The sequence below is a fragment of the Chlorocebus sabaeus genome, chromosome 23 (genome assembly GCF_047675955.1).
Source record: "Chlorocebus sabaeus isolate Y175 chromosome 23, mChlSab1.0.hap1, whole genome shotgun sequence".
Taxonomy (NCBI): Eukaryota; Metazoa; Chordata; class Mammalia; order Primates; family Cercopithecidae; genus Chlorocebus; species Chlorocebus sabaeus.
This window is the reverse complement of record NC_132926.1, coordinates 54,683,941-54,709,152: the sequence shown is the minus strand read 5'-3', so window position 1 is coordinate 54,709,152 and position 25,212 is coordinate 54,683,941. Positions and strand designations below refer to the sequence as shown.

Genomic DNA, 25,212 nt, shown 5'->3' with positions numbered 1-25,212 from the left:
GCAATTTCTAGTGAAAAGACTAGAGAATTTTTACTTATGTCCTGAACACACTGTTAAGTAGATCTTGGATGAGAAAATACGTTATTGCAAAGAGAGAAGTAAGTTGACAGAAAGCTTATGTAATGGTTTGAATTTCAGACAATTAGGGAGGCTTACATGTTGGACTAAGGGAATTTTAGAAATGAATCATAGGCTCTTTCAAATTAGCAGGATAGGAAAAATATATTCCAGGCAGAAACTATTTCTACCCTTCATAGATTCTTCAATTGAGATATTCTTCATGTATAGTTTAGTTTAAATTCATTATATTTTATTTTTCCCGTTTAAATTAAATGATTAGGAAGTTTAAAATCTTGAACAAATGACAGTAATATAGTTTATGGAAACTGTTTCTTTATAAGAAGGAAATGAATGTATTCATTGTGATGGGGTGCACTTAATTTTGAGTGCTTTTGGCTGCTGTTGTTTCTAATATTTGCAGTAAAATGAAGGTACTACTATTAAAGACTTTGAATCTTAACAAAATTGGAGTTGAGGGAGAGAATTTTTAATAAAGGAAACAGGGGAATGACATTTGATGAGGACAAGAACAGAAGAGATTAAAGATTAAGGAAAATGCCAGAGGTTGCAAAGCTTGTGGCCCTGCTGAGTTCAGAACTCACAGTGTTAGTTCAAATACCTTTAGCTTCCTTAGTTCAAATTGCCCTTAAAGAGTTATCAGAACCTGCTTAAAATTAAAGGTTTTTTCCCCATAAAACTGTAATTATCTTGATATTAATGTTCCAGTTTATTTATGTATATATTCTTAACACTATATGTGGTATACATTTATGCCCACCTGTGCATAAAGGAAATTTTTGCCTTATTTGGGTAATGTACAACACTTATGTACATTTGGGGTCCATGAAAATATTTTAAAATTTATGGTCACAATGTGACCTTCATCAAAGACCATCACAGACCTTAATTACTTCTCAAAATTAAAACTTAAAAATATATGAATCTTGCCGGGGGTGGTGGCCCATGGCTGTAATCCCAGCACTTTCAGAGGCTGATAGAAGTGAATTGCTTGAGCCCAGTAGTTCAAGACCAGCATGGGCAATATGATGAGACCCGTCTCTACAAAAATACAAAAATTAGCCAGGTGTGTTGACATGCGTGTGTAGTCCCAGCTACTCAGGAGGCTGAGGTGAGAGGATGCATTCAGTTTGGGAGGTTGAGGCTGCGGTGAGCCGTGATTGTGTCACTGCACTCCAGCTTGGGTGACAGAGTGAGACCCTGTCTTAAAAGAACAAAACAAAACAAAATAACCCTTTTTCTTTCTGTCGATATTTCAAGCATATATTTTGAATCACTTTATAACAAAAATCTTTTTCTTTTTAAACCGTACTAATCTAACACTTCAAGAACATGTTGAAGCAGAGCAGTCTTTCAGTTGCTGTAGACCATAGCAATCTGCTAATTACTGAAGGTTCATTCTAGGGTATTCCCACACGTTGTTCTTTCTGGTGAAGCTTGCTGAAATGGGTCCCTGTACCAGCCCACACAGGCAGGCCCCAGGAATTGTGCTTTTTATCAATGGAGATGCAACACTTCAAAAGAGGCTTTAGTGCAGCGAAAGGCTGCCATATAAGTTTGGTGCCATTGTGCCTTTGCTCTGTCTCCTTATCTTGCCTTTATTACTTCCTGCTGGCTTCTGCTGCCTGGCTCCTAACCCCTCCTGGATGCTCCCTTTGCTGCTCTCAAATGTATGCTCATAGTCGCCTCACCTTGCCCACAGCTGAGATGAATACCAGGCCCGCAAGAATCATGACCAACACAGCCATGTTTGACCAGGTCCAGTTATTGAGAATACAGGCAGGCTAATGAGTAGAAAGCCTTAAGCTTTTAAATGAATTTACAGAATGATTAACTATTAATTAAGCCCTTGAAAGTTCCCATACGTTCTCTTCAGAGACTACATCCTTTTTTTTTTTTATTTCTAATTAAAACAAATATCCCCCAAACAAAACTTTCAATGTTTTTTACATATTTATAATCACTAGTATTGCAATCATTTTGTTTCAACTCTAGAATTTTCCACTGCAGTTGTATAGTTTAGCAATTAAATGAGATAATCTTGACCTTCCATTTCTGCCTTTTAGATATTAAGAATAATGATTTCAGGGTTCCAGAACAACTGATTTGCATATTCTGAGCTTTATTTTTCCTATGGGCCATGCATTCATTCAAGAATGCCAAGAACATGTAGAGATGAACAGTGTACCATTCTGACATTAAGGAGTTTGGTAGCTAGTGGAGAGATGAGCGGTGTGGTTTGTGTTACTACTCTGACAAATAACACATCAGCTACTCTTGGAATGTTTCAGGGTGTTACAGGAGCAAGGAAGAAGAATAACAAAGTTAGCCAGGGAACTCTTCTAAGAGGAAATGACAGTTGATTCTTAAAGAATGAGTAAGAATTAGAGCTGACCGGATAGTTAAGGGCATTCCAAGAAGGAACAGCATGGGCGAAGACAGAGGAGTGAAAACCTCTAATGTTTGGGGAAATTCAAGTACCTGAGAATTGTTCAGGTGACATATGTATGAGTTTGCTGAGTGATGAGGTTGGATTCAGATATCTTGAGTCTTAAATGCCAGTTTGAATTTTACCTCAAAGGCAAGGTCTCAAAAGCTTTTAAGAAGGGGAGTATGGGGTTGTTTGTTTTTTTCTTGTAAATTTGTTTCAGTTCTTTTTAGATTCTGGATATTAACCCTTTGTCAGATGGGTAGATTGCAAAAAATTTCTCCCATTCTGTAGGTTGCCTGTTCACTCTGATGGTAGTTTCTTTTGCTGTGCAGAAGCCCTTTAGTTTAATTAGATCCCATTTGTCTATTTTGGCTTTTGTTGTCATTGCTTTTGGTGTTTTAGTCATGAAGTCCTTGCCCATGCCTATGTCTTGAATGGTATTGTCTAGGTTTTCTTGTAGGGTTTTTATGGTTTTAGGTCTAACATTTAAGTCTTTAATCCATCTTGAATTAATTTTTGTATAAGGTGTAGAGAAGGGATCCAGTTTCAGCTTTCTACATAGAAAATGTGGCACATACACACCGCGGAATACTATGCAGCCATAAAATGGATGAGTTCATGTCCTTTGCACGGACATGGATGAAGCTGGAAACCATCATTCTGAGCAAACTAACACAAGAACAGAAAACCAAACACCCTGTGTTCTCATTCATAGATGGGAACTGAACAATGAGAACACTTGTACACAGGGTGGGGAACATCAAACACGGGGGCCTGTCATGGGGTGGGGGGCAGGGGGAGGGATAGCATTAGGAGAAATACCTAATGTAAATGACGAGTTGATGGCTGCAGCAAACCAACATGGCACATGTATACCTGTGTAACAAACCTGCATGTTGTGCACATGTACCCCCTAGAACTTAAAGTGTAATTAAAAAATGGGGCGGGAGGGAGTGTGATGTCCTGACTTGTGTTTTTAAAGCATTGGTGACACTGTGGAGGAGGAATTGAGTTGATTGGTAAAAAGGATGAACTGATCAAACTGAAAAACTAGTCAAAGTTAGCGTTTCTTGACATTGGTTTTGAAATTTTGCTCTCAGTAACGTGATCAGTAAGTATGATTAGTGCTCTTATAAAAGAGAGCAGAGTGCTGCCTTGCCCCTTGCACTATGTGAGAACACAAGGAGAAGGCACCATCTGTGAATCAGGAAGTGGCCCCTCACCAGACACTGAATCTGCCAGTGCCTTGATTCTGGACTTCCAGCCTCCAGAACTGGGAGAAATAAGTTTCTGCTGTTTTTAAGGCACCCGGTTTATGGCACTTGGTTATAGCAGACTGACCTGACTGACACACCTTTTTATCTTTACAGTAAAAAGTCAAACTGAGGGATAAAAACTTGATGACGTTTTTAAGAATACCCAAACAAAAAAGTGGCCATTTCCTCATCCCTGATAGAAGTTTTTGCTAAGATAAAAAATGATAAACACTTTTAAATCATGGGACCATACCCAGTAGCCATGGTTGGCATCATTAGCTGAAAATGAATCTAAAAGAACTTTGAAAAGCAGATGAAGTAGCCAAATGATATGCTTTAAAAACTTGTAAAATCATCCTAGAATATACAAAGCTTAAAAATGCATGAAGTAAGAGATGAGAACTCTCCAACCATCTTGCCATTGAAAAATTGACTTAAACATAAAAAAAAAAAAGTTAATGAAAAACACTGCCAATAAGCAGATAAAACAATTGGCTGAGAATGAGGGGAGGAAAAACTAAAATGCTGGTAAGCCTATAAAAGTTGTAAAACTATGTATGCCCGATTGCAAACAAACAAACAAACAAACAAACAAACTCAAACTCCTCTCCCAGAACTTTTTAAAAATAACAAAAGAGAATATTTTTAAGACACACAAGCAATGCACAATTGCCCAATGGTATATAAAAATTGCTAATTCCTGAAAAACCTCTGACTTGAAATAAACATTTTTCAATAAACTTTTATTTGTCAAACTCACCAATTCCAAATCTTGTTCCAAACCCTTTTCTTTCCTTTTTTCTTTCTTTCTCTCCCTCCCTCCCTCCCTTTCTTCTTTCATTCCTTCCTCCCCTCCTTCCTTCCTTCTTCCCTCCCTTCCTTTCTCTCTTTCTCTCTTTCTTTCTTGATGGAGTCTCGCTCTGTTGCCCAGGCTGGTGTGCACTGGTGTGATCTTGGCTCACTGCAACCTCCACTTCCCGGGTTCAAGTGATTCTCCTGCTTCAGCCTCCCGAATAGCTGGGATTACAGGCAGCTGCCACCATGCCTGGCTAATGTTTGTATTTTTAGTAGAGACAGGGTTTTACCATGTTGGCCAGGCTGGTCTTGAACTCCTGACCTCAAGAGATCCATCTGCCTAGGCCTCCCAAGGTATTAGGATTACAGGCATGAGCCACTGTGCCTGGCCTTGCTTTTCTTCTTTAAACTAGTTTTTCTTTTCTTAAATGTTTTGTTCAGATTTGCATAGTGGACTCGTTTCTATGTCTTTGTTGTTTAGATTCATTCATTCATTTGTTGTGCCAGATGCTGTTTTAGGTACTGAGGATACTGCAGAGAACCAAGAAGGCATCATTGCACTGAGGAAATTAGAAGATATCAGTTTACCTTCCATCAGCTCTTTCACATGGCCATTGGCAAAGCTTCTACCATGCTTGTATCTGATCTGCTCCTTTGATGCATAGATTGAATAGACGTAATTCACTGTGAGCTCTTCCTCCTGGGAATGAAAAGGAGCATTCACAAGTTGCCTTATTAAAGTCTTTGGCCAACTAATCAATTTTTTACTGTTAAACTTTTATAAGCACCCTAGGGCCAATTATCTCTATATTTGTACTCTATTAACAGTGGCATCAGCCACAGAAAGAAAGTAATTGCATCTTTATTATCTTTGTGTGTAGCAATTCATATTATTGGGCAAGACAAACTGATAGGATCTTGAATTTTGGCCCAATAGTGGCCTAAGGAGAAGCCATTTAGAAAATAGCTTTGTGACCTTGGGCATACTTTTAATTTCTCCAGACCACAGCATCATCATCTGTAAAATTAGAGTATTGGACCAGCTTTCTGCTAAAGGCTATGTTCACACAAAAGTCAAAGAATCTTAGGCATTCTGGAGGTTTATAAGAAAAGCAAAGATAAAATATCACTCTCATTATAAGTTTGCTTGCCATGAAAGCTGCTTTCCTGACTGATGTTTCTGAAAAGGAAATAAGAGAGGGAGCCATGACCTGCCAGTGATCAGTTTGATGCTGCATTAGACTAGAATTTACCCATCACTGTCTCCACCTGTCCCCATGGCATCAGGTCCTGAATTTCACTAAAAATGGCAGGGAAGGACAAACCAGAAGACACAGGGAAATTAGAAGAGATAATTATGGATGATGTGAATGAAGGAAGTAATATGGAGAATGACGCTTGATTTTCCTAACAATATGAGATTGTTCTCCAACCATTAGGGTCAGACAGGGTCATTTCTTGAGTGAAAGATCAGTCTAGATACCACAGGAAGTGGTGTTGCTAATTCAGCATGTGGCACTTTATCTACTAAAACAAAGCCCCGCTTTAAGAGTCATAAAGTTGGGGTTTGGGTTGTGGCTTCGTATATTTGCATACATATGCGATTGGCGAGGAAGTGGAAGTGGGAGGTGAGGCTGCCCAAGTATTTTCTCCTGAATATCCTGACCAAATGCAGCTTTGAATAATGACATTCTTTCACCTACTTATACTTCCTCAGCAGTTTCCTCACATTTTGCCTCAAATCTTCAAAGCTTTTGACGATGTGGGCTTAAAACCATGAGGATAAATGTGTTCAGATTCTTTTGTGGCAATGCCTGCTGTGAGATACCTGTGGTCACTCTGCTTCCTGGTCTGGGTTAGTGGTTCAGAACTGAGTCCACTGGGAAGAATGGCAGTTGAGTCACAAATGTCACTGATTATTCAAAACATCTGTACAGTGTAAATGTGGAAATATCTTTTGTAGTTTCCAATTCACATATTCAGTTTTGATCAGGAAGTAGCTTAGTCTCTTACAGTATCTAACTTTTAGTGAATTTGCGTTTCAAGAAGCAATTATTGCTACAATACACAGGTGAAGTGTTATTTTAGAAGGACTGTGACTGTTTTTACCTGATGGAGAGGTGATTTGACTGTAAGTTAAGAGAACTGAGTTCTGGGTTCCAGTGGTGGGCCACCTACAAATGAGCTCTGTGATCATGGCCAAGTCATCTTAACTTGACCTTCTATTATTGCATCCATACAATGAAAGGATTTTGATAGGACGCCATGAAGGCCTTCAATGCTAACATTCTGTTCTACTATTTCTTACACAAGAGCTCTGTGGATTCTGGACAAATGTATTGCTCTAGAAACTCTTGGGAGCCAAGTAAATGTTAAAAACTCAAATTTCTGTATCCTGTTAGAGGAATGCTCAGGGTGTGTGTGTGTGTGTGTGTTTGTTCATGCGTGTGTGTGTTCATGCGTGTGTGTGCTCATGCTTGCCTTAATGGAATCTGAATAGATTCAGTTGACAGGAACATTTTCTAAGATTTTGGTTTTATAGAAATTCTTTTCCTCATAAGGTCTTTGTTCCTCTGTGGGATTTTCTTTTGACCTTTGAGGAAAGCAAGACTTAACTTGCATTGCTCATCTATGCCCTAATAGTGAGTGTCGCAGTAATTTAAGGCTAGGTTAATGACCCAGAGATAGGAGAGCAGATGACATGTAGGTGCCCCTTGTCATGCCAGTGATGGGGGCAGAATATCTGTTAGCATCCTTCTGACTGTTGCTCCAGACACCCTTGAAAAGGATCTTCCCGAGAGAGGGACCTTGCCTGTACTCAGGCTTCCTCTCAGTGTCCCTCTCTGTCCTCCCTGTACCATGAAAAGGGAAAGACTGAAGATTCTGATGATGCTCAAGTACCCTGCTACATGTCAGAAAATTATATTTGCTCCTCTTTCTTCTTATAATTTGACTTGTCTTTTCTCAAGGAAATTGCCTTCTTTTGTCATTTATTCTGTTGTGATTGGATTTTTTCCCCTGCTTGTCTCATCAGAGGATTGGTCAAACTGGAAATCTTTCAGCTTCTTCAATTAGCACTTTTGTAAAATAAATAAATAAATAAATAAAAATAAAAAAATAAATAGTGTTTTTGGTTGAAAGAGAAAAAAAGCCCTAAGTCTCCCTTTCCTCCTGGGTTGATCATGTTCCATTTTTTGGGTCATTTTTCTCAGATTCCTTCACTGTTGGACTGCCTGAGGTCTCATGAGGTGTTTGGATGTTTCACCTTGAGTAAATCTCAAGCCATAATATTCAGTGTCATTCCTGATCTGGCCCTAAACTTCCTTTCCCACTCACTTTCACACTGTGCTTCAAACAATCCTGCCTCTTTGCCTTTCCTCTGAGCTCTCACTTTCTCCTGCCTTCGCTTTTACTGATTCCTCTGCCTATACTGCTCCATCTACCCAGCAAAAAGTTTCTTAAAGACCTTTTTTTGTGGAGTCTTCAATAATGCTATCTGTTATCCCCATTCACCAGTTGTAAGTACTTTCTGAATGCTCATAAATGTTTTGTAATCCTCCTTTGACCGTAATCACGTTTTACATTGCCCTGTCATTACCATCTGCATGGTACTACTCTCACATTGGATTGTTAATTCTTTGAGGGCAAACATGGCCTTCACAAGTGTTTGCTGATTGAAATAACAAATGTTTGTTCATTGGCAAAGCATTTGAAAGGCGTCCATGTGAAAAATTCTTAAAGTAATCACATGATTACAACAGCTGATGAAATTTCAGTTAGGTCTACAGATTAGATGGTAATATTGCATTAATGTTAAATTTTTTGTGTATCATTGTACGATAATTATACAAGTAAATATCCTTATTCTTAGGACATGCACACTGAAGTATTTAGAAGTAAAGGAGACTGATGTGCACAAATTACTCTTAAATGATTACAAAAAACATATACACACACACACAAACACACACACATGTTGCATATATATATATGCCTGGACATTCTTTGTGGTATTTTTGCAACGTTCAAGTAAATTTGAAACTATTTTAAAATAAAAAGTTTAAAAAATTAAATTGTTATATATTACTTGATCAGGGATAATCATAGAAAAGTAGCCCAAGTGCGGAAAAATAAAAGAAACATTTATTTGTAGATGAAAAAGTAACCCAGCGAACAGTCTGAAATTCATTTATTTAATATTTTGTAAATGACCTGCACACAGCACATGATGAATTCTCTAAGTTATGATGAGGTAGGTCAATTATTCTGGAAAGTCACATGCTAAATGACTATGCATAAATGACCGGATAATCTGGGACGGTGCCCTGTGTGGAAGAATAGCAGATGTACCTCAAAGTACAGGCATTGTGAGGTTATGCCTCTAGGCACAAAATAACTCAAACTGTTATTAGAAGGTGATGGGCTCTTGCCAGGAGTTACAATGTAGAGTAAAGATTTCAGAAGCATTGCAGGTGGTTACTTCTGTATGTCAATGCTACTAAAGATGCCAATGAAATGATGGGCGTTATTAGGAGGTGTTTTGGAAGTAAAAGTAATTTTGGTATGACATACTTAAATATAGGCATATTGGTTATATATTGTTTCTTCACATGAACTTAAAAATTAGGAGCCTAAAACAACGAACATTTATTACTCACAGTTTCCGTGGGCTAGGAATTTGAGAGTAGCTTAGCTGGTGGTTCTAGCTCAGGGTCTCATGAGTTTATAATAAGTATGTAAGCAAGGGCTGCAGTCATCTAAAGGTTTAGCAGGAGCTAGAGGATCCACTCCCGAGATGGATCACTCACATGGCTGTTAGCAGGAGGCCTCAGTTCCTTACTATGTTGGTCTCTCCATATGGCTGCTTGAGCATCCGAATATCATAGCAGCTGGCTTCCTGTGAAATGGTGTTCAAAGAAGTGAGATGGGAATTTCAGTGCCTTTTATGACCTAGTTTGGAAGTTTATCATTTTTGTAATATTCTATTGGTTATACAAGCCTACTTATTCATTGTGAGAGGGGCTTACACAGGCAGGGATCATTGGAGGCCATCCTGGAGGCCAGCTACAATAATAGGGTATAATTATGGTTGGTGTAGCAGCATTGAAAAAAAGAAGAAAAAAAGACTGAACTTTATAAACATGCTAAGAGGGCTTTTTATTTTTGTTGACAGGCCAGGAAAATTAAGACTCTTAAGGTTGAGAAGAATGAGTAGGAATGTTATTGAAGTGTATCAAATTATGACAAATTTGGAAAAATAAATATGATTTTATTCATCAAAGTTTGGAACAAGAAGTGGTGTTTGAAGTCTCTTTTTCTAATAAAAAAGAGATATAACTTCTTTTCTCAGTAGAAATAAATAGATTGAACCCAGAAGATATAACCAGGGGATTCAGAATGTTTTAAACCCAAAACAGCTCTCCTTGATCTCTACCATAATTTCTATTATTTCTCCCAGGCCTGCTGATTCTTTCTCTCATTGGTTTTCTTGCACACTTCCGATTCCTAGGCTACCACCCTAGGAAGGTCGTTCCACTTCACACGTGAGTGCAGTAACCTCCACACTCTGTCTTTGCCTCCAAAGGATTTGGTCCCTTGGTTGGTTTTTGCAGACCTTCTCTGTTAATTCCCCAAGCACCTCTTTCATCAAATAATGCCCTTGCTCAAAGACATCAAGTGAATTCTACTGCAGACAGGATAGAGTCAACTCCTTAGCCTGGTGCTGAAGGCCCTTTATCACCACCAAGCACCACCCTCCTTTCTAGCATTACTTCTCACAATCCGTTACAAAACCTTCTGCTCTCCACCCCTAAGGCGTGGCTCTTATCTTTCTCTTTGCCTTGTGGCCCCTCCTTGAGTTTTTGTTTACTCAGAAATTCCTTTTATCCAGGTGTGATGCTGAGGGCAGGTCACAGGCATTGTAGCCATCAGCCAGGCCTGTTCGTATATCTGCTCTTACCTGATTGTCTGCCTTCCAGGGAGACGTTTAATCTCAGTATTCCCTATATGGGGATAATAGACCCTGTCCCGTGGACTCAGTGAGATTTCATTGCTAGTGTGAGATGCTACTCAGTGATTTCTAGTTTCTTTTCTTTTTTAGGTCCCTGCTCAAGTTTGACTTTTTTCGTGTGCCTTCATTGCTCTTTTTGGCTTCCCCTCCTCTTAAAACTCTGGCAAGTCATCTCTAAATGGACTCATTGGCAAATAATCATATTTTGTTTATAATTTTTCCCTAGTAGATTTTAAGCTGTTATGGGCAGAGACTGTGCTTTACAAGTCACAGTAGTTGCCATGGTTTCTTGCACTTAGATCTTTAATGAGTATTGTTTGTAGATATTTTCCCACATGTGTTGTGGATGATGATTTCACAGAGACATTGTAGAGGATTTTACAAAGTTGATGATGAGTGAGTTACCAGGGTCTTCCCCAAATTATCCCTTAACACCACCTATATAATGACGGTGGGGCTGGCTGGTTCGGTAGGCAGGGCAACATCTCTGTTCCCATGTAGCTTATTCTGGTCTTAACCGTAGTGTGCATCATGCTGTACTGAATAGATCAGTTTGTGGCCATTTTCCACATGGGGCTGTGAGCTCCTTCGGGATAGTCAGCACTGGACATTGTCGGTGCTTTGCCCAGTTTTTGTTTAATGTGAAGTGCCCAAAGAATTAGAACCATTAGTAAACATTCACTTCATGCTAATGTTTAGGGATTTTGTGTGTATGTGTGTGTGGGCGGGAGGGGACTTGTTTATAAAGCCATTATAAAATGCCATTATATAAAGCCATTATAAAATAGATTTTGAGAGTTTTTTTTTTTTTTTTTTTTTTTTTTTAAGACAGAGACTTGCTCCACCACCCAGCTGGAATGCAGTGCCACAATCACAGCTCACTGCAGCCTTGACCTCCGAGGCTCAAGCGATTCTCCTACCTCAGCCTATACTCCACCCCTCTCAGTAACTGGGACTACAGGTGCATGCCACCAAGCCTGGCTAATTTTTTTTTTTTTTTTTTTTTTTTTTTTTTTTTTTTTAATAGGGCTAGGGTCTTGCTATGTTGCTGAGGCTAGTCGCAAACTCCTGGGCTCAAGTAATCTTCTCACCTTGGTTTCCCAAAGTATTGGGATTATGGGAGCCATCACACTTGGCCTTTCTTTTATTAATGCTGGTAGACACACTCATTTAACTTAAAAACTTCCCAGGAATACTCTGTTCCTGCCGTTACACAATTTAATTTGATTTAGAATATGTTTATTGTGGGTTTGATGTTAGCAAAATGACATGAGGCCCTCAAAACAAAGTAAATATAGCACTTGTACTGTTTGAAATGAATAGTCATACCTGGATAATGTAATATGTTGTTAGAATAACTAACCTTGCTCAGTGAACAGAGAAGTCATGCTAATGCCTTAAGAATTCCTTTCATCAGCAAACTAATATTTCTATGGAAGTCCTCATCTGAGATTGTTCTCAGGGCAACCAGCAAGCATTACTCATTCTACATCTTTAATGCGCTAAAGCTGGACCATTGCTTCTCTGTTCATGGCCTCAAAGCTCCAGGAAGAACTTAGCACGCTGCCTCTGCCGGTCTTTCTGAGTAGTTTGAGGCAGAGTGAGTACATCCTTTACAGATAACACGATGGAGTGGTCAGGTGAAATGGATGGCTTTTGTTGAAAAGTGGCTATTCTTAATCAAGAAATTTGTTTTAATTTAACTTAGAGATATGTGAGAGAATCTTAGTAGCAGAAAATGAGCTTGAGAAAAAACTGGTTGAGGGTACCCAAGTTATTTCTATGTGTGCACTTAATTGATTCTAGGAAGAAAATAGATTTTGGAGCCAAAAGGAATCATCTGGAATAATTTTCCCCTCTGTTGTTTCAAAAATAAATTAATAAGTCAACACCCCATTATTTATTTCCCTTTAACTCAATGATGGAGAAACTACTGCTTATTATCAGAACTAAGTCTCATCCATTGTAAGGATTTTATTCATCCTAATTATTTACTGAGGCTTTTGTGGTAGAATAAGCAAAGCTTGCCTTCCAAGTGGAGCTGCAAAACACAGGCAGCAAGAGTTAACTCTATGGGCTGTTTCCGTTTCTAATAGGAGCACTTTAGCAATGCTAATCAGTTGTACTGATTTTGTTTTGATTTTTCCATAATAATTAAGTGAATGATCTGAAATGCAATCAAGTTTGGCACTAGGGGGTTCATGCAAATGACTTCATTTTTTTACATTTTAAATTGTGTTAAATGGAATCATAGGAAAGTTATTTGAAGAGGAAGTCTGAGTGGGTGAGGGTAGCCAACACCCAATTTAGAGATTTGAATATATTCAAAATGTCTATCTTAATGAAGCAAATCACCACTGCATTGCCTTTGTTTTCAGTTGAAATAATACTATTTTAAAAAAATTTCATTTTGTTTTCATTTGCATTCCAAAGTGGAAAATTATAAGACAGGATGCCACAGCATAGAAGAGAGAAATGAGGAAGAATAAATGTACTGGACTTTCCTTCTTCAGAGTGGACATAGTGGGAAAAGGGTACTCACCACATTTACTCACCAAAACCTATAGAAGAAAACAAAGAAGACAGGGAAAAAGTAAATGAATGTCCTATCTTCCTTCCTTCCTTCTTTCTCTCCTTCCTTCCTTCTTTCTCTCCTTCCTTCCTTCCTTCCTTCCTTCCTTCCTTCCTTCCTTCCTTCCTTCCTTCCTTCCTTCCTTCCTTCCTTCCTTCCCTCCCTCCTTCCTTCCTTCCTTCCTTCCTTTATTTCTCTCTCTTTCATTCTTTCTCTTCTCTCTCTCTCTCTCTCTCTCTCTCTCTCTCTCTCTCTCTCTCTCTCTGTCTCTGTCTCTCTGTTTTTGAGATAGAGTTTCGCTCCTGTTGCCCAGGCTGGAGTGCAGTGGCACGATCTTGGCTCATTGCAGCCTCTGCCTCCCGGGTTCAAGCAATTCTTCTGCCTCAGCCTCCCAAGTAGCTGGGATTATAGGCACCTGCCAGCATGCCTGGCTAATTTCTTGTATTTTTTAGTAGAGACGGGATTTCACTCTGTTGTCCAGGGGGTTTTGAACTCCTGACCTCAGATGATCCACCCACCTCAGCCTCCCAAAGTGCTGGGATTACAGGCATGAGCCACCACGCCTGGCCTAAATGTCCTATCAACTTCTGATTTTGATTGCATCTCAGTGCCTTTACTAAACAAGATAGAATGAAAGGACAATCTATGTTTCCTAATTTAGAGAAATGCTGTGTTTCTTAGTTCTCTACAGCTTATTGGCATATTTGTGAGATGTCTTCTCTCCTCATCGTCTATAACATCTGTGTTATTTTCTCAAACAGTTTTAACCAGCTTATGTGAATTTGCATGATCCTTGCCTCTTGATCAAACAATTCTTTTTGGTTTTGCAGATTACTCTAGAGCTCAGTTAATTTTCTAATTTTAATGAGGAAAATGCATTGGGACAAAGAGACCAAGTAATACACACACACACACACACACACACACACACACATATATACACACACATAGTTTTTAATGGACTGATATTTTATCTTTCAAAAATGGTACCTGCGACTTCTCAATGCAGTTTGATATTTCTGTATACTGAACTTCCAAAGCAATGAGAAGGTGGCCAAATTCTGCTTTTTCTCTGTCACCTCCTCTTCACAGGGCAATGCATCAGGTACAAAGCAAGAAGAGAAACCAGAAGATTAGTGTCAATATTTTTACATTAAAAGAAAACTCACAACCTCTTTCTTGTTCTTGGACCTTGATTCATGGCTTGTGGCAATTTCTAACTTTACAGACTAAACATTTCTAATTGGTAAATGGGTGGTTTGAGTCTGAGATGACTCAGGAAATAAACTTTCCAATTTGGGGTAATTGTTTATGAGTAGATGGCAGGTTACTGCTTACCAGCCTTCATGTCTTTGAGGAAAGAATGAAAGCTAAACACATTTCACACTTCATTGAAAGGAAATACTTCTCACATAGACAAAGCAATGAGACAAGGAAATAATTGCCATGCTTATTTGTTACAGCCCAATATATTAAAGATGTTTTTGATGGATCAGGAAAACACTAGCTGTATATTACATGGCTTCAGCTGTAAAACAGGGACAATAAAAATTACTACTTCTTAGTTAAGTTGCTGTAAGGATTACATAGATAATTCACATAAATGGCTCAGTACTGTGTCTGGCATACAGTAATTGGTCAGGAAATGTTAGCTGTTATCGTTTATTATTATTATCACCATCATTTTTTATTCATTCCTGTTAAATGAAATAGCTTCTTTATATAATGTTAAGCTTCAGATTTTACAATTTCATGATAGCATGTAAGAAATGTCAAGAATTTGAATTAATCTATTAGTTAATTTTGGCTGTCTATTTATGCTTTATCTATTGGAATTATTTAGTGACCATTGAAATATCCTTTTTAAGATTTTACAGCTTCTTTAATGGCTTACACAATATCCTTTAATTATACTACAAATTCATGATTTTTTTTTCCTTTTTCCAAGTCAAACATTTTCTTTTAGCCTTTGTTGAGTCAGCAATAGGTGACTTGTCATAGTATACTTAAACAATCTTGATTTAGAAGAATTTAATATTTCCTCATTTGATCTGTCCTGAATTTGAATGATAAACTATTTCCTAAAGTTGTTTTTTTGCTGTTATTATTTGTTTGTTTTAAGATAAATTTGTCTTTTCAAACCATAAAGTTATTATTCAATACATTTGGTTCCCAAATATTGAAAATTTCTTGGTGTGGAAAATGAGTATAACTTCTTAAAATGCCAGCTCCCACCCAGAAAATCACTGCTTTGCTCAAATAATCTGGCTTATTATTACTAGTTTCACTAGTTTACCAACAAGCAGGTTGGTGCTTATTTTGTTTGTAATTAAGAAATGGATCAGTGATTTCTAATTTTGTGTCCATTTTTATAATGATTAGATGACATAGCATGACAATTAAACTTCTCCTTCTTACTAAATTCCAGAGGCTGCAGGAGTGCATGTGATTCTCAGGTGCAAACCATTACAGGTGTTACACACCTGGGCCTGGCGCGGGTCCTAGCACATCGCATGTGTTCAATAAATGCCTGTAGGTGGCTTCGCTTGATGATATCAGAGGAACCTTCAACCTGACATAACTAAAACTGAACTCAAAGCTTCCCCTCCCCAGAGGAGGGCTTCTGTGGGTTCCATCTCAGTGAAGGGCTAACAATCCCCACAAGGGGCTAAACCAGAAGCTCCTCCCCTCCCTTAATCCATGTTCAATAGCCAAATCCTGTCGATTCCACATCCTAAATATCTCCCAGAGCCACTCCACTTCTTACAACCCCATTGCTGCTGCCTTGATCTGTTCACAGTCGCGCCTCCCCTGGCCTCCCTCCAAGAGCCTCCCCTTGCAGCTAGAGTCATTCTTCTAATGCCACTCTGCATCATTTACCAGCTCCATGTTATCCTTGGATGAAGTTCCCTACTACACAATGGCTTATGAAACCCATCACGACTCACCCTCTGTCTCTTTCTCCAGCTGTCCCCTTTCTCTTGCCATGAATTAACTTGAACTCCCTAAATGCACCTGGCCATCCCTTACCTGTGGATCCCTCTGCCTGGAACATTCACCCTCTTCTATCTCCTTTGCCAGCCTATCTATTTTCCAAGCTTTTAAATATGTTACTTTACGGTTTTTAGGTTCATTTTCTCAAACATTGACCTGCAAACAGCCCTACATTTTTTTCTATGCATAGTCTAGTTTTTAGAAACCGCTGTGAGATAGTTCGTTTCATTTCTTTTCAGCAGATGGAGAAATTGAAGCATTATGTTTAAGAAACTTACGTCATGATTACTAAATTATAAATGTCTTAACAGGCAGTGATAGGGACTGGCTCTGTATTTTATATCCAGCCTTTGCATGGTGCCTAGGATGGAGAAGGCATTCAGTGCATTGAATGACTTATCAAATGAATCTCCGTTTGAGCCTGAAGTACCTCTCTCTTGATTCGATGGAGCTTCTGTTTCATGATTTATTTTCTAGGACAAATGAGGCCAGCTATCTCTGTGTGCCCTCCTCTTCTAGAAGGGAAATATGCCGGGTGAGAGAATGTGGAGGCCTGTGTTGCTCTGAATTGTTCTGGTAGATTTCTTTAATATTGGCTGACATAAATGAGAAGGGTTTTGTTCTTGTGGCAATTGATGATGATTTGCATATTTTAGTAATTTGCAAAATCGTAGCCACCCTGCACAACATAAGAAACACCCCTCTCTCTGGGACCATGGAATTTGGTGACCTGGCTATTGAAATATATGGCTTGTTATGAGCCCCAGTGACAACTGGTACCTGGTGGTTGCTGTACTGAAAAGAATTCTGTGTGAGTCATTTCAATGCATTTCTAATTTGGATTTTTTTTTCTTGTAGGTTGTTCTGCAGAAAAAAAATGGTTATTTCTTTGAACTCATGCCTGAGCTTTATTTGTTTATTATTATGCCAGTGGATTGGGCCAGCATCACCTCTGAATCTCGAAGACCCTAATGTGTGTAGCCACTGGGAAAGGTAATGGTTCTGAAAGGAGCCTGACAAAAAATTGCTGAGAAGTTCCCTTATATACTATAATTATCAGTCAAATGTATAAAATTAGAATTTGCGAAGAGATTGTGAAATTACTTTTATGTAAAAATCATTAGTCATAGCTAGCAAATTAGGTAGTGTTAGTCACCTTAGTCTTACAGTATATATATTATGTGAAAAAAATCTTGACATATCTAATTCTAATGCAAGTTCTATTGTAAGATTCAGGGAAAGCATTAATAGAGCAATTAAAAGATCTTCCTAAGGTCTTGTTTCTGATCTGAATTTGCATTAATTTTGGGGAGCTGGACTTATGCATGGGAACCCATGAGTAAGAAGTGGAAAGCAGCATGAGATAATGTACTAAAGTATTGAAATATATGGGATTTAAAAGAATTTTGCTATAGATGGCTTGAAAAGGGAGACCTGATTTTGGGGTAAACTGGCAAGGCTGCATAGAGGTAGTGTCCCCTGAGATGCTCTTGAAGAACTGAATAAGATGAGTGGGTTGCAATGGTTGGAAGGGGATCTCGGAAGGGGAGGCAGTTTGAAATCAGTGCCATGTGGACCACCGAGAACTGTGCACAACCAGAACAGAGTTAGAACTATATTTCAGGAGGGTATGATTATATGAAGGCAGATGATGTAATGTCCAGATATGAGCAATTTGCAGTAGAAAGTACAAAACAGTAGGTCATCCTCCAGGACCTTATAGTCCCTTTTGGAACACAAAAATAGTACAAACCCATCCAACGATAATGCAGTACAGTCAAGTCCAGTGGGCTCTGCTCTAGTGTGCTACTTGACTTTCCCAGAAATTATCTTTATCCAAAAAGTGTAAATGCAAGTGTTTTAAACAAAGAGAAGATGTTAAGTACTTGAGGGTAATATGTATTTTTAATAGCTGTGAGTACAATTATTTCAGACTCTTGATCTTCAGCACCATGATTAGCAAACCACAGAGTACACATTCTAATCACCTTTGTCCCCCACTGTTAGGACGCACAAAGCCCAGAGCCTCTCAAGCACAGCAGTGGTATTATTCTGGGGACACGCTGGTTTCTCACTCAGCATTATTTTTGGTGAGGGCTTATCCCTACCTCCATTGGTAGTGTTACAAGCAGGGTAATTAAAACATAATTACCTGATTAGTCAATGGAGTTATATATTATTATGAAACTTTAAGCTGTACAGAGAATATATGTATATAATAAAGTTCTATATATTTGTGGTGTTAACTACATTATACAGAATTTAAGCAGAAGGACTTCCTATTAGTTCTCTTTATAAGATTTACAGCACTTCCCATAAACCATTTCATCAAGAAAATATATAATAAATACTTATTAAAGTCATAAAAATGAATCAGCGGCTACATGAATGGGTAAACGTCAAATTTAGTAAAGGAAGAGACCATTGGTGGTTGAACTTCTTGGAGGGATGATAGATTTGGGATGGGAGGAAAAGTCAAATTTGTGAGATGCTGTGAAACAAGAATCAACAGATCTTGATAATACATTGAGGAAGTGAAGGAAGCAGAGAAGACTAGGATTTAGCACTTGCTGTGTGAAGTAATCCAGATGTCATTGCGCATATGGAAAAATAAAAGAGAGCTGATTTGAAAGGGAAGGGGTTAGTGTGGGTTTGCCATGTTGGGTTTATAAAATCAATGTAACATATGGGCCTGGAAGTATTTGGGAATATAGATTTGGGACTATCCAGCATGATGAGATGGGAGATGTGAATAGATGAACTCATGTGAGATATGAACAGATGAACTCTCTGAGGGAAATACTATAAGAGAAAAAAAGGCTGGGTGTGTGGTGGCTCACACCTGTAATCCCAGCACCTTGGGAGGCCGAGGTAAGTAGATCACTTGAGGCCAGGATTTCGAGACCAGCCTGGCCAACATGGCAAAGCCCCGTCTCTACTAAAAATACAAAAAGCCGAGCGTGGTGGTGCATGCCTGTAATCCCAGCTACTAGAGAGGCTGAGGCGCAAGAGTCACTTGAACTCAGGAGGTGGAGGCTGTAGTGAGCTGAGATCATGCCACTGCACTCCAGCCTGGGTGACAGAGCAAGACCCTGTCTCCCCCATCCCCCCCCCAAAAAAAAGAGAGAGAGAGAAAACAATTTCAAGGCTTCAAATAATCCAGCACCCACTTATAAATACACATTTTGTCCTGCTTCCTTGGTCAGCAGTTGATCAGAGCTGCCAATGCATAATTGCATTGTTTGGCTCACCACTGATAATTCCCACTGTCTAAAACACTGCCTTGCATGTGGCATGTGTTCAATAAATAATTGTTGAATGAGTGAGTTCATCTTCTGATAGGAAATGAAATGACTAAATATGTACAACAATGTGGGAGGGGCATGGAGAGAGAGAAAGACAGATAGACAAGGGGCACATTAATCTCGAAACCTAATAGACCCAACAACTGTACAAGTGATTAGTGCAAACTCTAAAATGCTAACTAAGGGGGAGGGAAATTGAATGTGAACAAACAGGAAAATGATGAACAAATTTTCCAGTTTTTAAAAAATGTACTACCAGGAAGAAGGGTTGACAGCTGTAATCTTCTTTTTGATACATTTTCTGTTGTAAGACTAGATAATGATTTCTAGAAGAAAGGTAAAAGAAAGTAGAATTTTTTGGCAAGAATTGGGACTGGTGTAGAAGATAAATTAAAATGATCAAATAAAGGCACAGGTGACAGGTTTGTCTAGTATTTTGAAAAATGGAAATGGGCTTGAACTGAAATGGGGAGAGGAAGGTGAGTTCCAAGGGCATAATTCTGGTAGTAGGGCTCATTTTAAGCTCTTATGCTAAAAACCACCTGTACCCAATGGCTCAGAATCATGCAATCACCTGGAGGTTACCTCTGAGTGTGGTTTGCAGAGCTGAGGCATGAATTGTTAGAAATGCAGACTCTCAGGTCCCACCCCAGACCTACTAAATCGAAATCTGCATTTTAACAAGATCCCAGGGAGATTTCTCTGCATATTCAAGTTTGAGAAGCATTAAACAAAAATACTTCCATCAATGCCTTCTAGCTGCATCCCAATTGATATCTGAATATTTTGAAATAGAGATGTGCCTTGTTTTAATGCAGCAATTGTGATTCTAAGAAATTGTACATAAAATGAAATGAGAGAAAATGAAATCATTTAAATACTCAAGGGGTGTTTATGATTAAAGGAACTCTGTACAGCATCTTTTTGGAAAATGAATTACTCTAGAAATCATCTATTCCTTCTCCTAACCTTCTTTCTGTAGTCTGTGAATTTGAGCTTTTCCATTCAGTGGGGTTTCTTCTAAAGAAGGTGCAAGTGAAGAGAAACCATACTTTGCCCAAACCTTCAATTACTAACACAGAAGGGAGAGTAATTGAATCAGCAGTCCTGAAGCAAGCAGAGATAAGAAATGAAGATTATTACCATATCTGATTAAAGTAACAAGATAATTTAGGCAGGTAAAATGTAATTAACCACTTTGGAATGTGCCCAAGTGATAATGGCTTCCTCCCCTTATTCTCCATCTCCTCCCCCACTCCCCGGTTCTTTGACCTTAAATTAAATCTTGCTGGGGTTTTCCCCAGATAACACTTAATAGATTAAAATCACGGCGATGATATGTTTTCAGTATGTTTGAGAAGATTAAACAAACAAACAGGAAATAAAGAGCTTTGCTTCTGAAGGCTGAAAGTTGTGTAGAATTAGGATCAGATTTTTAAAATTCCACTTTCCCACTCTGTCTGTTTTAGAAGCTTTAAATGTTCTATAGTGATGTTTGAGAGAGGATGGGGCAGGACAGTGTCTGAGGGTCTTGGTGTTACTGCTGACTCTATATGGAAGCTCAGTGTTGCTCCTTGTCAATTAAAGTGGGATTGGACCAGATAATAGAGGAGATACCCTCATACTCTGTGACTTCAGGAGCAGCTGCTGGTGAATGTGGCAGTATGGAGTGTTAGCAGAGAAGCTAATTAAGTTCCAGCAGCATCCTAAGCACTGGCCAAAGCGGCGGTGATAAAGACCAGAGGAGGCAGGCCCATTCTTGCAGACACTTGCCTTCGTGATTCAAACACATCGCTTCCAGAAAATGGACCCCTTGAAGAGTGACAACTTAATTGCCTAATGATTGGTGGGTATTGAGCAAATTAGGTATAGTCACTTAAAAGTATTTGGCAGTCATAATTTGAAGACTGTACTAACATGGAAAAATGCTTATGATATACTCAAGTTAAAAAAGAATGTTTTAGAAATATATGCATGGCATGATTATTATAATGTAAGAATTTAGAAATACCTTCAACCAAAAACTAAAACCTCCTGGAAACTGTAAAGAAGCACAACAACATGCTATTGGTGGTTATGTGAGAGCTGTGGAATTCTCTCTCCTGCTCTCTTTTTTAAAGATGTGTTTTCCATATTCCATAGTGTGATTATAATACCTTTACAAATGAAAAAAATGAAAAAAGTGTATAGAAGGAAAAATAGTGTGTAAGAAACAACAGAAAAGAAATTCATGTTGAAAAGGCTTAGTACCTTTCTCCTATAAGCTTAAGTGGAAGCTTCAGTTTCTGACCGATGATAATTAGGCAGGTAATTATTATCAGTCAGAAAGAAGCTTCCACTTAAGTTTATACAGTAATTTAACTATAGTTAAATTAGTTGAACTGTAGTTTAACATAGTTAAATTAGTTGAACTATGGTTTAATATAGTTCAAAATAATTTATATGCAGTCAGTTCTGTGTTAGGTTTGAGTGTCAAAATTATTTTAATGAGTAGAGCCAAGATTGAGGACAAATACTCAAAACATAATGAATTTTATACTCCTATTTTTCCCAAGCTATATATATTTCTCCATGGAAAGCTATATCATATTACATTCAGCATTTAAATATTGGCCTCTCATTAGGCTGAGAGCTCCTTGAGGGCAGGAAGTGCTCAATAAATGTTTGTTGAATTGGAACCCTAAATACTTTGATTGTCCTTTTAATAAAAGAGCTATTGGTGAGCAGCAAGTGACAAGAAGAGGAAATTCATGTACTCTAACATTCCCTGTCATTTAAAAACTCTTTTTGGTTCCTAGAAATCAGTGAAAACATTTTACATGTTGGCTTATGGAATTGGTTCTTCCCTCCACATCAAATAGAACTGGCCAGGATGCATTTATTGATAACTTTTGCACTCCGAGGCACACAGACTTGAATATCATAATATGACCTTTGAAATTTTCTGGAAACTCTGTATCAGCTCTAGTTCCAACAAATGAATTTAGTTCAGCTAAATTAGTACTGTAGAGACTGGTTTAAATAAGTATTTTCTCCCAACTGGCATTAATTTAGAGTGGTTTCTTTTTTGTTCTTACAGCACATGTGGGAAGTTGCTCTATTTTGCTCATAGGTGATGTAGGACTGTACCTATACCCCAGTTGTATACACAGAGGACATTCATTCACTTTGTTCTCCACTAGAAATGGAACAGAGATATAATGCTGTAGGCCTTAAGATTCAGCTCTTTACAAGCAGCTGGATTGAAAGTGTCAACTTTAAACAATGAGAGTTAGAAAATAGGATTAAGTATTGAGTTTATTCAGCACAAAATTTGAGGACGGCCATACAGAAAACAGACTTCAAAGGAATGGGCTCAGTTTTCCCAAGTGGGGAAGTTAAAGTTTCACCTATATAGGCAGAAACAGAGAAGTTTATTAAGGTTTGACATTTTCCATAGAAAGCCAGTACATATGTTACAGTGATTTGATTGATTACAGTCTGCTACATTTCAAGGAAGATTGCTTTAACATTTCATGAGGAAGGGTAATGATCTGAGGGGGTCTATCTCTGATGCCATTTGGTTATTTCTAATCATTTATAGGAAAAAGAAGTTGCAGCTACTTGCTGCATGACTCAGGCCACATAGTTATATTCCTCTCAAGGCTCAAAATAATTTAAAGTTCCAAAAGCTTTAAATTTGAATTATTTAATTTCACAGGAGGAAGAAATATTGGTAAGGAAGTCTTAGAACCTCAGGACACTGCTAGGGGTCTGAAGAAAATACTGATAGCTTAATGTGATATGTCATTCCAAGAATATTAATATTTTAGCAGGGGCCTCTTGCTTTACCCAAAAGGAGTTACATCATAGCATGCAGGCATTTGCACACCACACTGTATCCTCATCTGAACTTATTTTTGCAGGTAGCAATGGGTAACATCTGTTGGAGGGAGAAAGAAACAGTCATCGAAAGTATATGTTAGAAATTCAGGATGCTAAATAGGAGGGGATCTTCAACACCTTCTCTGATCCCTTTTATTTTAAAACGTGATCATGAGGACCCAGGGAAGTGAGGCTATCCGCTGAACATCTCCCAGTTTCTCAGTGTCAGTACAGAATTATAACCCTGCCTTCTTCTAGTCCAGTGCTCTTTTCAATAGAGCCTGTTTTATTTGCCCAACATTTATGGAGGGTCACTAAATTTACCTAGAAATAAATTGCAATATCGCAAAGAATGAAATATACAAAACTATGAATAGTACGATTACTTCATGGCTGTCCTATTGAAGCCTAATATATAATGACTACCAGAGACCAGCTGCAGAAAGAAAACCCATTGTTTGTGAGGCTAGCACCACACAGCTTTTCAAATCAGAAGGTTCTGTCTAACCTGAATTCTTCATGCTGACATTTTAACTTCCTTCCTTCCTATTAGTGAACTTGGGCTGTTGATTTGCAGCAAGTGAATCGGTAATTATGACCCATTTTGTTTGTTTGTGTGAATTAAAGATTTTAGTGAAAATCTTTAAGAGAATAAATTGTTTGGAGAAGATTATCCACATTTTCTTATAGGCAGACGCTAAGCTCTTTAGCATGTAATAGACTGTTTAAAATGAAGAAGTCTGCAGTTGAACAGTGAGAATTCTTCATATTTCATGGATGTTTTCCACCCACGTTCTTAGGCCCGTAGGCTTGTATGTTTTCACTCTTAACAGGAACTTGTTAGTGAAAATGTATTGGAAAACAGACTATTTAAGTAGTAGCAAACTGTTGGTATGATTATTTTAGGCTAATTGTCTCAGCCATATGTTTAGAACCAGGTTTAAAGACTACTTTATAGTTACTTTATAGTATTTATTCAGTTGTTATGTACTGTATAGTCTTCCATTGCCTGAAAGCAAATTATTCTGAGTTCCAACTAGAGAAAAATATGCTCTTTCTGATATTTTAAGAATCAGTAGCAAAATGTACTGTATTACTTTACTTGAACTGTTTCTTTGCTGAGTAACATAACCTTCTGTGAATGATCTTTGTTATCCTTTGAGCCCTGGGATAAAAGGAGGGAATTAAAGGCAGAAAAATAGAGTGGTGTTTTTAAATTTGGGAATATTAGGGTTTATAGTGAATAGTAAAATAGGATTTTCTTTAAAATTTACATCATGAATCTTTGTCTTTTAAATATATTGTTAAAATTGATCCTTTTGGAGTTCTAGTTTAAATAAAAACCCATACAAGCATGGAAATTCTCTGTTAAAAGTCATTATGGAGTTGCAAATGGAGATAATTTAGCTTATAAACTTTTAAATACATAGTATATTATTAATTTAAAAAAGAGAAATACTGATTTCTTATTTTTCCATTTCTTTTCAGCTACTCAGTGACTGTGCAAGAGTCATACCCACATCCCTTTGATCAAATTTACTACACGAGCTGCACTGACATTCTAAACTGGTTTAAATGCACGCGGCACAGGTAATAGAAGCTCAGACATGTTTATGAGTTTGGCTAACTGGGAATAGATTCTAATACAGAGATACTAATGACAGCAGAAAGTGCAACCATTAATTCAGTGAATAGGTATTGAGGGCTTGCTACTGTCTTATCTTTGTGCCAAATCACAGGGGATATAGAAAAGCAGAAAGGTAGCCCATGCCCTAAAGGAGCTTACAGCCTAACTGAAGAGAAAGTGTCTGCTGTTTATCATCACTTGTTAACAAGAATTCATCTAGTCTCCGTGTTGCACATAACTGGGGGAGACACTGTTACCTATGGACAGCAGCAGATGTCAA

General features: G+C 38.1%; 1 protein-coding gene across 3 annotated transcripts in view; it reads left to right on the top strand.

Annotated features, from left to right (window-relative positions):
- Positions 1-25,212, top strand: part of MEGF10 (multiple EGF like domains 10) — a 380,133-nt gene that overhangs the window by 230,249 nt on the left and 124,672 nt on the right. For all 3 annotated transcript variants that reach the window (XM_008014293.3, XM_008014292.3, XM_073010716.1), the window contains 2 exons: positions 16,995-17,129; positions 24,794-24,895. In XM_008014293.3, coding sequence (XP_008012484.1) covers positions 17,014-17,129; positions 24,794-24,895 — 218 coding nt within the window. In that variant the 5' untranslated portion in view covers positions 16,995-17,013. The remainder of the gene's footprint in view (positions 1-16,994; positions 17,130-24,793; positions 24,896-25,212) is intronic.